General features: G+C 41.3%; 1 protein-coding gene across 1 annotated transcript in view; it reads left to right on the top strand.

The window, feature by feature from the left end:
* Nucleotides 1-13,339, top strand: part of LOC125328887 (von Willebrand factor D and EGF domain-containing protein-like) — a 170,413-nt gene that overhangs the window by 31,265 nt on the left and 125,809 nt on the right. Inside the window, exon 2 of the mRNA XM_048310082.1 lies at nucleotides 4,743-4,927. Coding sequence (XP_048166039.1) covers nucleotides 4,743-4,927 — 185 coding nt within the window. The remainder of the gene's footprint in view (nucleotides 1-4,742; nucleotides 4,928-13,339) is intronic.

The following is a 13,339-nucleotide window of genomic DNA, read 5'->3' as shown; positions in this document are numbered from 1 at the left end:
AAAATATGAGTACTCATACATAATCTGAAATACAGGTTTTTTTCATACCCATGTATGTATACATACATATAGCTACATGTATTTTTGGGGAAAACTCCAGGTTGTGCTCCCACAAAGTGGGAGATGATGGCAAGAAGGAAATCTGCGTGTGGGGACACATATTTCCTGTCACAGAGCAATCACAGCCGATCTCCAAATGCTGCTGTTGGTTAGCATTGCCTGCATCAGTCACTGGCTTTTCATTCACTCTCCACACAAAAGTTATTTTACAATTTGCCAGCTATTTTCCAAGGCTTTAGAATGCCCTTTAGATATATTGTGTGGCTTTGCCCAAAGCAAACATGCACCTCAGGCTTGTGGACTATACTTCTTTCAGGGATTCCTGGCTGCCATCACCTATTGATATTATTTGATTTGCAGTCGCTATTCAAAGCAAACAAACAAAATCTCACAACTTCTTAAACCTTCCTCCACATAAGCCACTGATATTTGCTGGGAGCAAGAGGGACAGGTAAAGCTCTATTACACTTGTACTCACCTGTCTTTAGAAATGAAAGGAAAGGTTTAGCAAATTATTTCCTTACGATTTTTCAGCCTGCCAGTCTTTAAGTTTCCTGGCTTTGTCCCTGATATGGCTGCTGCTTCTTCCCATGGCCATGAGCACCAGCCAGAAGGGACAGACCCTCAGCAAATGCCTGGTGTTCCCAAAACAGCATGTTTTCCACCAATAACTCTGCCCAAGAAGTGTACAGGTGACTCAGCTCTTTGCAGAGCACCCAGCTACCAACCTGCTTGAAACCCCAGTGGGTGTTTCAGGTGTTAAATGTGTGGGTGGGCGGCGGGTATCCCAAAGTGGGGAGTATTCCAAAGTGGGGAGTATCCCAAAGCGACACCCTAAAAACACCTTTCCAGACTCTTGTTTGGCTGGTTCCTGGTACAGCCCTGTGGAGCCTCAGTGCCACCTGGTACAGTAATGGCCAGCATTGGGATTCCAGGCTGTCCCCAGGACCTGCTGACATGAGTGTCTTCCTCCAGCTGAGGTCACGTTGAGATTTCCTTTAGCTGAGAGCCAAACCCCCGTCCACAGCAGTATATTCAGTTCAGATATCCACCTCCTGCTCATTTTCCATGGGGTATTTCTGGATGCTTCTGCCTTCTCCTCTCCCCAGCAAGCCCACAGGCTGCCCCTCCTTTCCCACACATTAACAGATGACTCAACATCCAGACATTAACAGCAGCATTCCTCATGGCTTCAATGGAGACAGATTTTTCCCCAAGGAACCTGCTCCATCATACCACCAGAGCTACTCAAATGTTGTTTCCTCTTAGCAGATACAGCAGGTTTTATTATTTGTTTGCTTTCAGTGTCAAAAAGGAGTTACTCAGCGTCTCTTTGCCACAATTTGCTGCAAAAAGTTGTTACATTTAAAAAAAAAAAAAAAAGCTTTTAAGTCTAGTAAAGCAAACACATCCTTATGTCTTAGCAACAGCTTCTTGCCTATATTGAGTTTGGTGGTGGGTCAAGAAGCAGCTCTTTGCACCAAGCACATCCAACATTCAATTCCAGCAATTCTCTGGACAGACAGCCACAAAATCTCACTGTAATGTTTAATTTCTTCCTGAAGGAAACCAGAACAGTCATAATGACCAGCTCCCTAAAATGTCAGGTTGTTTTTTTTCTTTTTTTCATGGGCCCCTTTAATACAATAATTGAAATAGAGCTGGTTTAAATTAAATTTGTAGGTTCATCTTACATAAGAAAATAGTTTCCTTTAAAAGCAACCTAGTCTTAATAGCCCAGAGCAGCAGTGGCTCCGTACTAGAGGTGGATGTGGACATCAAGGTGGACTACTGGGATATTGAGCACTTCATAACTGTCCCCAAGCTTGACACCTGCACCTGAATTTAAAATTAACAGGGAGGTGTCATCTGATTTGAATGTAGCTGCAGCCACCATATGGTACAAGTGAGCATCTCTCAGACAAGGAACCGACAGGGCTCAGCTGTGCCATATTGTTGTTTTGGGTTTTTTTTTTTAAATAACGTTTTTATAATAAAGTCTGATTACAGTGATGCCTTTATTCATTTATTTCTTCAGGAAAGCCAATGGTAATTAACTTGCACCACAGCCTGCAATTTGCATGTTAAAGTTTACAATCATCCTGTCACAGGGCCATAATAAGCACCATTTTACAAGGGGAACTCAGTAATTGAGGGTTTGTTTTGCTCGTGGCTCGCTGCAAAACCTGGGTGAGGTTTTTTGCGCCATCGGTTCCGCGTGCCTCGGTCTGATCTGCATCAGGGACAGAACAAAATCCGGCAGGTTGGCTCCAGGGGAGCTGACAGAGGATCAATTTGCCATCCTGCCTCCTCAATGACAGCCTGCCAGCATAACTAAACCCAGGCACAGGTCCATAAGCAGACTCTGACAGTGAATTCAGGATAAAATACACCTTCAGAGGTGGCTGTTTGAGCCAGGGCTCTTCCAGAAGCAAACACATGGCTTTCGTCCCAACTCCTGTTACATTTACTGGATGAACACCCCTCTCCTTAGGGACCTTGTGTGTCTCCCCCACGTGCTCCTCCAAATGCCTCCCTGGCCTTTGCCAGGCCCACCTGCAGCATTCAGCTCCTCTGGTGTTAATATGAGAAAGCCTTTTCTAAACTACTGCAAACAAAACCATGAAAGGGATGAAAAATAATTAGCCATGTGTCAGTGTCTAATATATTTGCATTGTTTAGACAGAGTAGTTAATCACTGGTAAGACCACAACATGTGGTATGAATTTGGATTGTAACTAACACATATCGAGCAGAAGGCAATTAGTTACATCTAAAGGCACAATTTGATATTATTATTATTGAGAAAGTGAATGCAATTAATTATATTACAGCGTCCTTGCAGGATTCCTGTGGCAATACTATGCAAAGACCTGTTTGCTTTTAGGTTCCTTTTGCTTTTGTTCAGACAGGAGCTAATCCAGGCAAGCAAAAGGCACCACAAGCCAAGATTCTGTTCCCATTAACACTCCTGAAGCCCTGAGTGGTACTGGAGGGGTCAGCAAGGGTCTGCATTTTTTTAAGGGGTTTTAAATATAGGGTAAACTTTTCATTTGAGTAAAATAGTTGGTCTGCTGAAATGTCACTTCTTCCCTTGGGCTGGGAATTAGCGAAGGACAGTCTCCATGTGGTCTCCAGGAAGGACTTCTGAGGGAAGAAATTTGATCCGAGATTTAATTAGAGGTGCAATATTTCCAAGTGTTCCCTCTCTGAAATGTCTCTTACCTATAGAAAAGCTTAGGGCACTTCTTTTTTATTTAAAAAGGCAATTGTATTAATTCAGTTGAATTTTGCATTGGAATTGCAATGGCTTTGACAGTTTAGTTCCATGAAAATTGCAATAAAGGCTTTGTTACGCTACATTTTGTCCCCATTTGTCTTGTATACCATTGCCTTGCCTTTGGCACAATCAAAAAAATCTTTAAAAATACTGCCATAAATGGATTGACTTTGACCTTCTGAGTATCTTGTCAATAAAGTAAAAATGATAAATGTGTTTCAGAGTGCCACTGACGTAATATTAAAGCAGAGTCACAATCTGAGAAGTGACATTTGAAAAATTATATTATGGGGAGGGATCTTATTCTCTGTCAACAGTGCCACATAAATAAGCTCTATTTGCAGTGAAAAGAGGTGATTTTGCTAACTGCCAGGTTGTGCAATTCCTGTGATGTGGCCTCTGCCTCTTACATCATCATTAGCAATTAAAGATTACTGCAGCAAGAAATTAGCTGAACCTTCTGTTGCTGAGGCACAGAGCAGAGCAGCTCCACCTCGGTCCCCTCCTGTGACTACTCTGCGGTGCTGACACAGTGAAAAGGGACTTGGCCTCATCAAGAAATGGCTCAGATAACCAAGAAAAGGCTGTTTCTGTACATGCTCAGATCTTCTAACAGAATCACCACATGGCCTCTTTTTATCAGATGAGAAGAAAAGAACTGAATATTCTGTAAAAGAGTCAAGAAATGTATGAAAATAAACAGGGCAGGCGAATAAAGAAACACACGTCAAGGGGCAGCAGGTTTGATTCAGACTTTGAGATGCACACGCAGAAGCTCTGAGGTGTTCGGCTTTATGCCTCAACTGAGCCTGACCTGTGGCTTGAATATTTGCAAGCCTAACTTGAGCCGATTTCTCAAAACTCTCTATCGTTGTTTTTACACCATTTCTTTTCTTTTTTGTCTTTTCAACATTTTTTGTTTTAATTCTTCTCAGCGCATGTTTAAAAGCATGTGAAGTGCTCTTTATACTTGAGCATGAAGTGCACTTTATACTTGAGCATGAATTTATACCATGATTAAAACGCTCATGCGTGTAGTAAACTAAATTAAAACCCCACGTATTTTCAAAGGTCACAAGGCTTTGGAACCTCAAAACACTACTTGATTTCTGAGGAGGAGTGGCTCAGATGTTAATCCCTAAAATTAGGCTGGAATCACGTTAAAAGGCGAAGGGTTTTGGTCCTGATTCAGATAGGATGAAAATCTAGATAACTAAAATCTTTATGTTACTAAGCTTGCACTTTTATATATTTAATTCTGGAATTGTTTGCCTTGAAAATCAGCCCAATCCTAAAATGAACCGTGACATGAAAGGATATAGGATTTAAGCAGCTATCAGCAGCGTCCAGTGGAATTAAACTGATGAACTGATTAATGATTGCCCTTTTCCAGCCTCCCCAGCTCCCGAGTGCTGGCCGGGGGGACACCGCATCCTCCGCAGTCCCCGCAGGAGCACCAGCTTCGACTCCCTGGAGCTGCAGCGAGTGGCCAGCCAGGACCTGGTGTGTGACCACTCCCTGCCACCGGCATGGTACCGCCTCATGCTCGGCCACCTGCCCGCCGAAATGCCCACCAGATGTGTCGAGGTCAGCAGAACCTGAGCTTCCACCCTGGGGAGCTGGAACAAACCCTCTCGGGGAGTTTTCCTCCCCATCTGTCTCTGTACTCTCCTAGCCTCTGTATCCAGTGGGGATAAGTGGGTGGTAATGGGAAATCCACTTTAATGATGATGATAATAATAGTAATAATAGTAATTACAACAATAATGGCAACAACAACAAAACCAACAGCAAGAAAACCACCACCACCATCAAAACCAACAATACCACTGTCATACCCAAGGGCATGAGAGACCAGGATTCCTATGGAATAGCCAATATTCAACCAGACTAGGCAATATTCCAACATAAAACCAGGTGTTTTCCAGCTCTACAGAGGGATTTTTAGTAATCAGTGTATGTCACCTCAAGCTGTGCCTTTTCCAAGAAACTCTATGGCTTTAAGAATGGATTCTGAAACCTGACTCTTTTCCCACATAAATTATTATGAGTTAGGGATTTCTTCTGATGATGAAATCAGAAAAATTAATATTTAAAGCGATCTTTGGGAGAAGTGAAGGAAAAGCTAAAGTTGAATCTTTTTCTGCTATCATCATTTCTTGCATTCTTTAGTTTCGTAAGCATGCTAATGGCTTTCTGGAGCAAAAAAACTTCCACCACATAAGACTACTCTATAAAAGAGACAAAAAAAATAATTATCTGGTTTTATGTGTGTTTAATATGTATGACAATAATGTTTAACTTGCAATCATTGTTGCCAGAGCAACATGAGCCCCTCGCTAAAGTCATTGCCACCTCAAATATCCCAACTGCAGGAGGTTAGAATAATTTCAAGCATAAAGTTAAACAAAATTATTCAGAAAATAATAAACTAATTACCATAAATTACTTAAAAGATGAAATATTCATCCTAGAGTGTCAGGATCTTTGGTATCAGGTAATTCTACTCCAGCTGGAGAACCCTCTCAAAATTAGCAAAAACATTTTACATTCATTCAAACTGGACCTGTGAAGTCATCACAACTGAAGTATATCTTAATAATCTAACATTTAATTAAATGCTAAGAGACAGTTGTTATTTCTGTAGAATTTCTAACACTTTGCATACATAAGCTATAAATCTTATTAACATGAATAATTGGCAGGATTGTTATTGAAATATTAATTTCGTGGCAGGTCATCCTCAAATATCCCAATGCACTATGAAGTTTTACAGGTTGCTCTATAAGTGTACATGCATATTCTATAATATTATTTAATTTCTCATTATATTTCAGCAATTTTGAGTATGTAGCAATGCTCAACTCTATGAAATTGCTTTCTAACAATGCATGCTTTGTTTCTTTTAATCTCTTCTCTGAAGTTTTTCATTCAAGTTTGTGAAGGTATATTCATTAATTTAGTTTCTTATCTTGTAACATAATTCGTGCCATTGGTTTCTTCATTATCCTCTGAATGACAGTAAATCTCTGCTTCACCACGCTGATGAAGGATTACATCTGTTAGATGTCACAACTGGAAGAATACGCTTCTTTTAGATCTTCACCTTCTAAATCTGCCTCTACATTCTATCTCTTCCACTTAATTAAATCATTGTTTGATTTGGTTTCCCATTTAATTTCAGCAAAACCTCTGGAACAAAATAATTTAAATTAATAACTGCACAGCTTCCACTCCTTAATAAGCAGTTATTATAGGACATTCCAGTCTGGCTGGAGCGAGCTGATTTTAATTAAAAAAGTCAAAGACAAAACCCTGAACAGATAGAAGAGAAAAGAGACCAAATAAAGCCTGACAATACGGCTGCAGAATTAAAAAGAACATTACTCCAGTACCTTGTAAAATATATGCCTGGTGATATCTTGTTGATACTGGCCAGATACAATTAGCTGCTTATCGATGGATGAGATTAACTTCTTAATTCAAAGTGCTGGTGGGTAAGGATTTCTGTCACCCAATTGAGCTCAGGAGGGATTTAAGCCATAATGGAGATTTAGAGGTCCTGCCCAGTGTGGGGGAGAAGTGTGGGAGGACAATGGCACATGCTGGGGGACACGAGGGAGGGGAGCTCCCAGAGCCTGACTCCTCCAGAGATACTCTCAATGCCTTTGTTCTGAATCTGGCCATGGAAAAACCTCCACAATAAAAACATGGCCCTGTCTGCATACGGTTTTGTAACCATAGGGACTCTTATATTCTACACAGGAGAACCAGGTCACACACACAGGGGTTGTGAGAGCCCCAGACTACAACTGTGTCACAGCTGAGAGGCACAGCAAATTTTGCAATGAGAAACAGCTCTTCTCATACACCAATTTAATAAAAATGGGGGGAAAAGGGGAAGAAAAGACAGAAGAAAAACCCATAAGCTACAAAGAGAAAAAAAGAAGAAAAACCCAAAAGCTTTTAAGTCAGAGAAAGTGAAAATATTAATTGCATTCCTGAACCCACCATCCCTTGAATCCAACTGCTGTCCATAAACCTATTCCTCCAGCGGCAAAATGTTTTTGATTGAAAGAGCTTTTCAATTTAGGCTTTGCCTGCTGAATTTCTCAGGGCAGGTAACAAATGATCCTGACCTTCCTCCCTCTGTTTCTTCCTTGCCTTTCCCCCTGTGCTCCCGAAGGAGACACAGCAATTACCAGATCCTGGACATGCACTCCTGGCCACAGCCACTCCCCTATCCAAAAATATATCCTAGTAGAAATTCAATACAAATTTGTACATTTTTGGATCCTCAGGTATTGAGGCTGCTGCTACAGATCATGGTTTGTTCTTTAAGAACTGCCAAATTTTCTGTGAAAGGCAGAAACTCTAAATGAAAAAAGGATAGGGAAGCTTTTGCTAAGATTAAGGCAGTGTACTAAGAAGCAAGAAACAATGCACAGACATGGCCAGACAATAGTAAAATGACCTTCAGAGGAAGAACAAAAGATGGAAAAATTAAAGCTCAACAGAAAATCTATTAAAAATACAGAGAAGCACTTAACAGCCAATATGGGAAAAACATACATCAATTACAGAAATTCCAGCTTCTGAATTTAAATAATACAGGCTATATGCATACATCTGGATACGTGTACATACGGGCAAGCCCCATGGGAGGCATAAACACTAAAAAGAAATGTGAGGGAACATCACAAGCTAATGTTATTGAAGATCTGCTTCACAGTCAGATAAGAGATCAATCTGTGGATTTCAGCAGAGCACTGCACGCTGCTGCCTGTAATGCAAATTCAAATGCCACACCACACTCACAGCTAAGCCAGAAATGGACTGAAAACTCACTTCTTCCTGTGGAGAAGTTCCACTGGCCCCAAGTGCTTGCCCTCACCCACAGCAGAATGTCATTTTCTGGAGGCAATGGCAGGAAAAAGGGGAAAACTTCATTTTTTGCATATTAACAATCTCCAGCAACCCCTGGTTCAGGGACTTCTGGGTGCAGACATGGGTTGTTCAATTTTCTTGAGAGGGCAAGAGGAGGGGCAGACACTGATCTTTTCTTTGTGGTGACAGTGACAGGACCCAAGGGAACGGCCTGAAATTGTATCGGGGAGGTTTAGGTTGTATATTAGAAAAAGGTTCTTCCCCTAGAGGGTGGTTGGGCACTGAACAGGCTCTTCAGGAAAGTGGCCACAGATCCAAGCCTGACAGCTCAAGAAGTGTTTGAACAATGCTCCCAGGCACTTGGTGTGACTTTTGGGGTTGTCCTGTGCTGGGCTAGGATTTGGACTTGATGAGCCTTGTGGGTCCCTTCCAACTGCAAAAACTCTTGATTTAAATTCATTTCTCTCCCATGAGCCAGCCCAGTAACTGCAATTTTTTGGCATACACAATTCTGTAGCAAGCTTTTCTACAGGGTACTTATGGATATGAGACTCTTTTTGGGAAATGCCCAGTAATACCTGCCTGTGATGGTGTATCAAGAGTACTCCCAATACCCTCCTTCAGAAATTTCATCCTCTAAATGAGCAAAACCCTCTCCAAATCTGTGTATGCTCGAAATTCATGTACAACTGTAAATGTGCAGGCAGAAGGACGCATTATGCAGTAAGAGTTGGTATTTTCTCAATAGTTTCATTTTTAGCAATATAAGTTTACTTTTTTACATATATACTGGGATCAAGCATAGGCTTAAATGTTAATCTTTGGTGTATAAAACAAGGTCATGTTAAAGCATGTCAAATCTAACCTGCCCATGATGCTTAATATTTCAGTCCCTGGAGAAGGAGAAGATGTATTTTTCCATACTCAGTTTCATTCCCTCCTCTTTAACCTCTTGTAGAACATTTCATACTCACAATCAAAACACAGTATCTCAGCTGCATGCCATTAATTTATTATTTTGCTTCAATTTTTATTTTGCTCTGAATCCAGCCCCACTTTGATTTGCAATTGTACTATGAATTTAAAAGCATGTGACTCTTTCAAGGTATCATTTAATCTGTAATTCTTTCTCGCACACATACGTCAATATTCCAAATCATAATGGTAGGTATGAGGAGCCTTTGTTTTTCTTGTTTGTTTTTCAGACACGCAGAAATCCTTCTGTAGAAATTACAATTACAGCCTCTATTGTTCAGAGGCATGTGCTTAGAAGAAAAACAAGACAGGCACCAGATTAATTGCTACTACAGATATTCCTGATGTAAACTGATTTATGTGGACTTTGGCCGCAGACTGAAATAAAAAAACCCACCAAACTTATTTACTCTAACTAACTCCAAGGAAATAAAAAAAAAAAAAAAAAAAAAAAAAAGCTAAAGTAAAGTTCTGAGTGGATAACAGATGCAAAATCACAATGCTTTAACTGCCAACCAGCAGCACACCAAAAAGCCTTCCATCTCCATCCAACTAAAACAATGCATTCTTCCTCACATATGGTGCTACTTATTTTTAACAGCATAATTTCAGCAATGCCCAAGTGACAAGAACAATCGAGCTTGATTTCTTCGTGCAGTTATGAAGAACCACAGTGTTCAATCAATCAAACTGGTTGATACTCCAAACCCCAAGCAAATGGAAGGAGACACCATTGTTCCCTTGTTTTGGAAAAGGGGGAAAACACTTTTTTTTATTATTATTTAAGTTTTCTAAATTGGATTATTTAAATGATTATCTGGTGCCTAATTAGGAATCAAAAATACTTAATGAATGCTTGCCTGCTACATAGAGGTGTTGCAAAGATTAATTGGGTAAGGTTTATAAAATGCTTTGAAGATGAAAAACACCATTTAATTACGATTAGATAAAGTATGGAAGAATACTAAAAAGGGTTGCAACAGCCTAAAGTGCCCCTTTTGTGTTGGAGAAGTTCTCCTTTGTGCAAGCTGTGTCACTGGACACCTAAACTTGTGGAGTTTGCTCTTCTGTAGAGGTAGCTGTGTAACTCCTCTTTTTCCTTTTGGAAATGCTGCTGAGTGGTGTGAGACTCCCACGTCTCTCCAATATAGAGCAGCAGTGACTGTAGATATTGCAGGTAAATGCTCTGTCTTACGTGCCTATCATCTGCTACCTCTGTATTCAATTTTCTGGTTACTCTCCCACATGACAGGTACAAAATTCATGCAAATTGTGCCACAGTGGGGACTTGAAAATTTTGGCTCTGTTTTCCTAAGTTTCTATAGTTTTTGTTTTGTTTGGGTTTTTTTTCTGTTCTTATCTCTACTGCTGATTGAACACATGAATACACATTTGTCCTTGCCTTCCCAGGTCTGCCTTCTAATTCACAGAGGCCTCACGCAGCAAATCCTTTTGGCTAGTGTGTGGCAACTTGCCTGACTCAGAAGGACCACACGCAGTTCATAGCAGAAAATAAATTCATGTGTGTCGTAGAGCTGCCAGGAAAACAGAAACACTTGATTTATACCAAGATCCTTCCTTGGCCAGCCTGTAATCCTGAATTACAGTTTGTTACAATAACTTCCTGTCTCACAGTCTGACTTTTTCTGGGTGTAAAACCCCTCGTAAGGGTTGGTCATTGCCTGTAATTTGTGCACATTACATAACAAACTGTCTCGCTCAAGTGGTTTCAGTGCAGGATTGGCCAGGGCAAACACAGGAGATCCCAGTGGGGGTTTATCAGAAAGCTGCATGCTGACATCAGTGATGCTAATCCACACTTTCTCCAGCAATGAAATGGTTCACAGACTTCTGGTGAGGATAAAAATGGAGAAAATCACCATCTTCTTATTCCATTTTTTTCCCTCCCTGTGTTAACAAGGGATCCAGGTCCACTTTTATGTATGGATCACTTTCTGTCTTTTTTCACAGCCAGAATCCACTGGCATCTGTCTGTTTATCTACATGGCCCCCAGCACAACAGAGAGATGGGTGTCTCATTAATGAATTATCTTCCCAGCACTGCTGAAAGGCACCAAAGTGCTATCACCATCACAGTCATCTCCACCTCTTGTTGAGAGATAAGAAAGTGAGGTACACAGAGCTTTGTTATTTGCCCAAGGTCAGGCAGCAGCCAGAGAAACTGAGGCACTGAGTGTGCCTGGCCAGAGGCAGCCCAGCAGTTGCACTCCCAGTGGAGCAGCACTGACGTGTTACCAGTTACATTGGTAAAGGCAACACCAGATGGATGCAATAGCTCATTTTCAGCAAATTCTTTTTCCATAAATTCTTTTATGGAAAATTGTTAGAGTATTTTTTCAGTTGGGTAGGCTGTGCTGTGTCTCCTCACTAAACCATTTCCTTCAAGGCTCTGTGAGTTTGCACACATCTGTTGGGCTCTAGTGCTCACTCATCCCTGCTGCTCTGCTCCCCATAACTAATTCTTCCCAGCTTGTGTGGTTCCAAACACCACCAGGGTGAACTCACTAATACCTGTGTTTTAGTGTAATTTCAAAAAGAACGTTCCAGTCCAGCAATCTTTACTCACACATGCAGAGGCACTGAAGTTCGCAGTCTCCCTGAGCAAGAGGAAATTCAAGGTGCAGGTATCTCATCCAGAAGATGAGTAGGAAGCAGAGACCACTGAGCTCCAGTTTCTATCCTTCTCTCTGTTCTCGTGCTGCTTCTCTGGATGTTGTTTTTTCCACTCTCCTGGGTCATTACAAGTGTATGCTCACACACATGCTTTGCAAACATGCTGCTTCACACCACATCTTGCACTCTAGGTCAGAAGTTCACCAGGATGCAGCAAATTCCCATCATCTGTATTTTTCCCAGCATATCTGTATTTTTCACAGCACCCATGTCCTTTAAAGCTGTAAAAAAATAAACAGAACAAACCACTTGAAAATGTTATACACAAGGTGGCTTTTAAAGAAAGGAAGGGAAAGGTCTAAAACTCCACCTAGCAGCATTTTCAGGTTGATCTCTTCTACTTTGCTAGCACAATGTTGGCACATTGCTCCTCCCCAGGGACCTGCTGCATGGTGTGAGCTCCAGTGACACCTGCAAGGCCACCAGAACACCAAACAGGAGGGCAGGGTCAGCCCCTCTGCTTGGCTGCTGCCACTTTTCAGGGGGAAAAAAAAGCAAACCTTGGACAATTTCAGCAGTGTCTCTCTGGAATGCTTGTTTTCAGAAGCCTGACGATAAGTAGCTCCAAAGGGAAATCAGACTGTCTCATGTAATATTCTTGATTTTTTTCAACTATCCTCCCTTTGCTGGCTGTGCACCCCTTCTCCCCTGCCCCTGCTTTCTGCCTTGAATAGCTCCCAGGTACAACTCAAACTGCAGGAGGGCACTGGTGCATGACTTAATAAATTTATCCTTTGACTTTCACCGCTTCCCCTGCTGTCACAAATAACTTTCGATCTTGAAAGTGAAGCAGCAAACCAGGGCCAATGGGAAAAAATTGTGGGGTTTTTGTTTTGTTTTTTTTTCCCCCAGTGTGATTTATAGCCAAACACTCACCCAGGGAGGAGTCACGTTCCCCAAGCTGGACTAGTAGAGATGGTTCACTGCCACTGGCTAGAAAAATGTAAAGTGATGGCAGCAGTCACGCTCTGCTGAATATGACTGATATCTGAGAGCAAATTATTGTCAGCATTTGGTAACAATTTCCAAACCTTAGCCCAAATATCGCTGTGCTTTGCATATTGGCAAGTGCTAGGTAATGGTGCAGAATAATGAGTGACCATTGTAATTGGCTTTGTATATTTAATAAGGCCCTGATTATACCTAATCTCCTCACCAAGGTGCTTAAATTAAAGACAGCTTTAGAGAACCATGTTCCTTTAGTCAGGGGAGAACCTAACAGGTAGAGAGGGCAGCTCAGATCTGAGATTCCTGAACACACATCCCTAAGCTGGGAAATAATAATCAGCCTCTCCTGGTCATGACTCATCATGCTGTCACTTAAAACATTTAGGACCAATGGCTTCTGCTTTGGGAATTCCTGTGTTCAGGGTATTCAGGGAATTTGATAATAGATAAAAGCCTGAAAGGAAAAATTTAGAAAAAAAATTAAAATGTGATTAA

This window comes from Corvus hawaiiensis, chromosome 7, assembly GCF_020740725.1.
Source record: "Corvus hawaiiensis isolate bCorHaw1 chromosome 7, bCorHaw1.pri.cur, whole genome shotgun sequence".
Taxonomy (NCBI): Eukaryota; Metazoa; Chordata; class Aves; order Passeriformes; family Corvidae; genus Corvus; species Corvus hawaiiensis.
The sequence above is the reverse complement of the archived record's forward strand: the minus strand, read 5'-3'. Positions and strand labels throughout refer to the sequence as shown.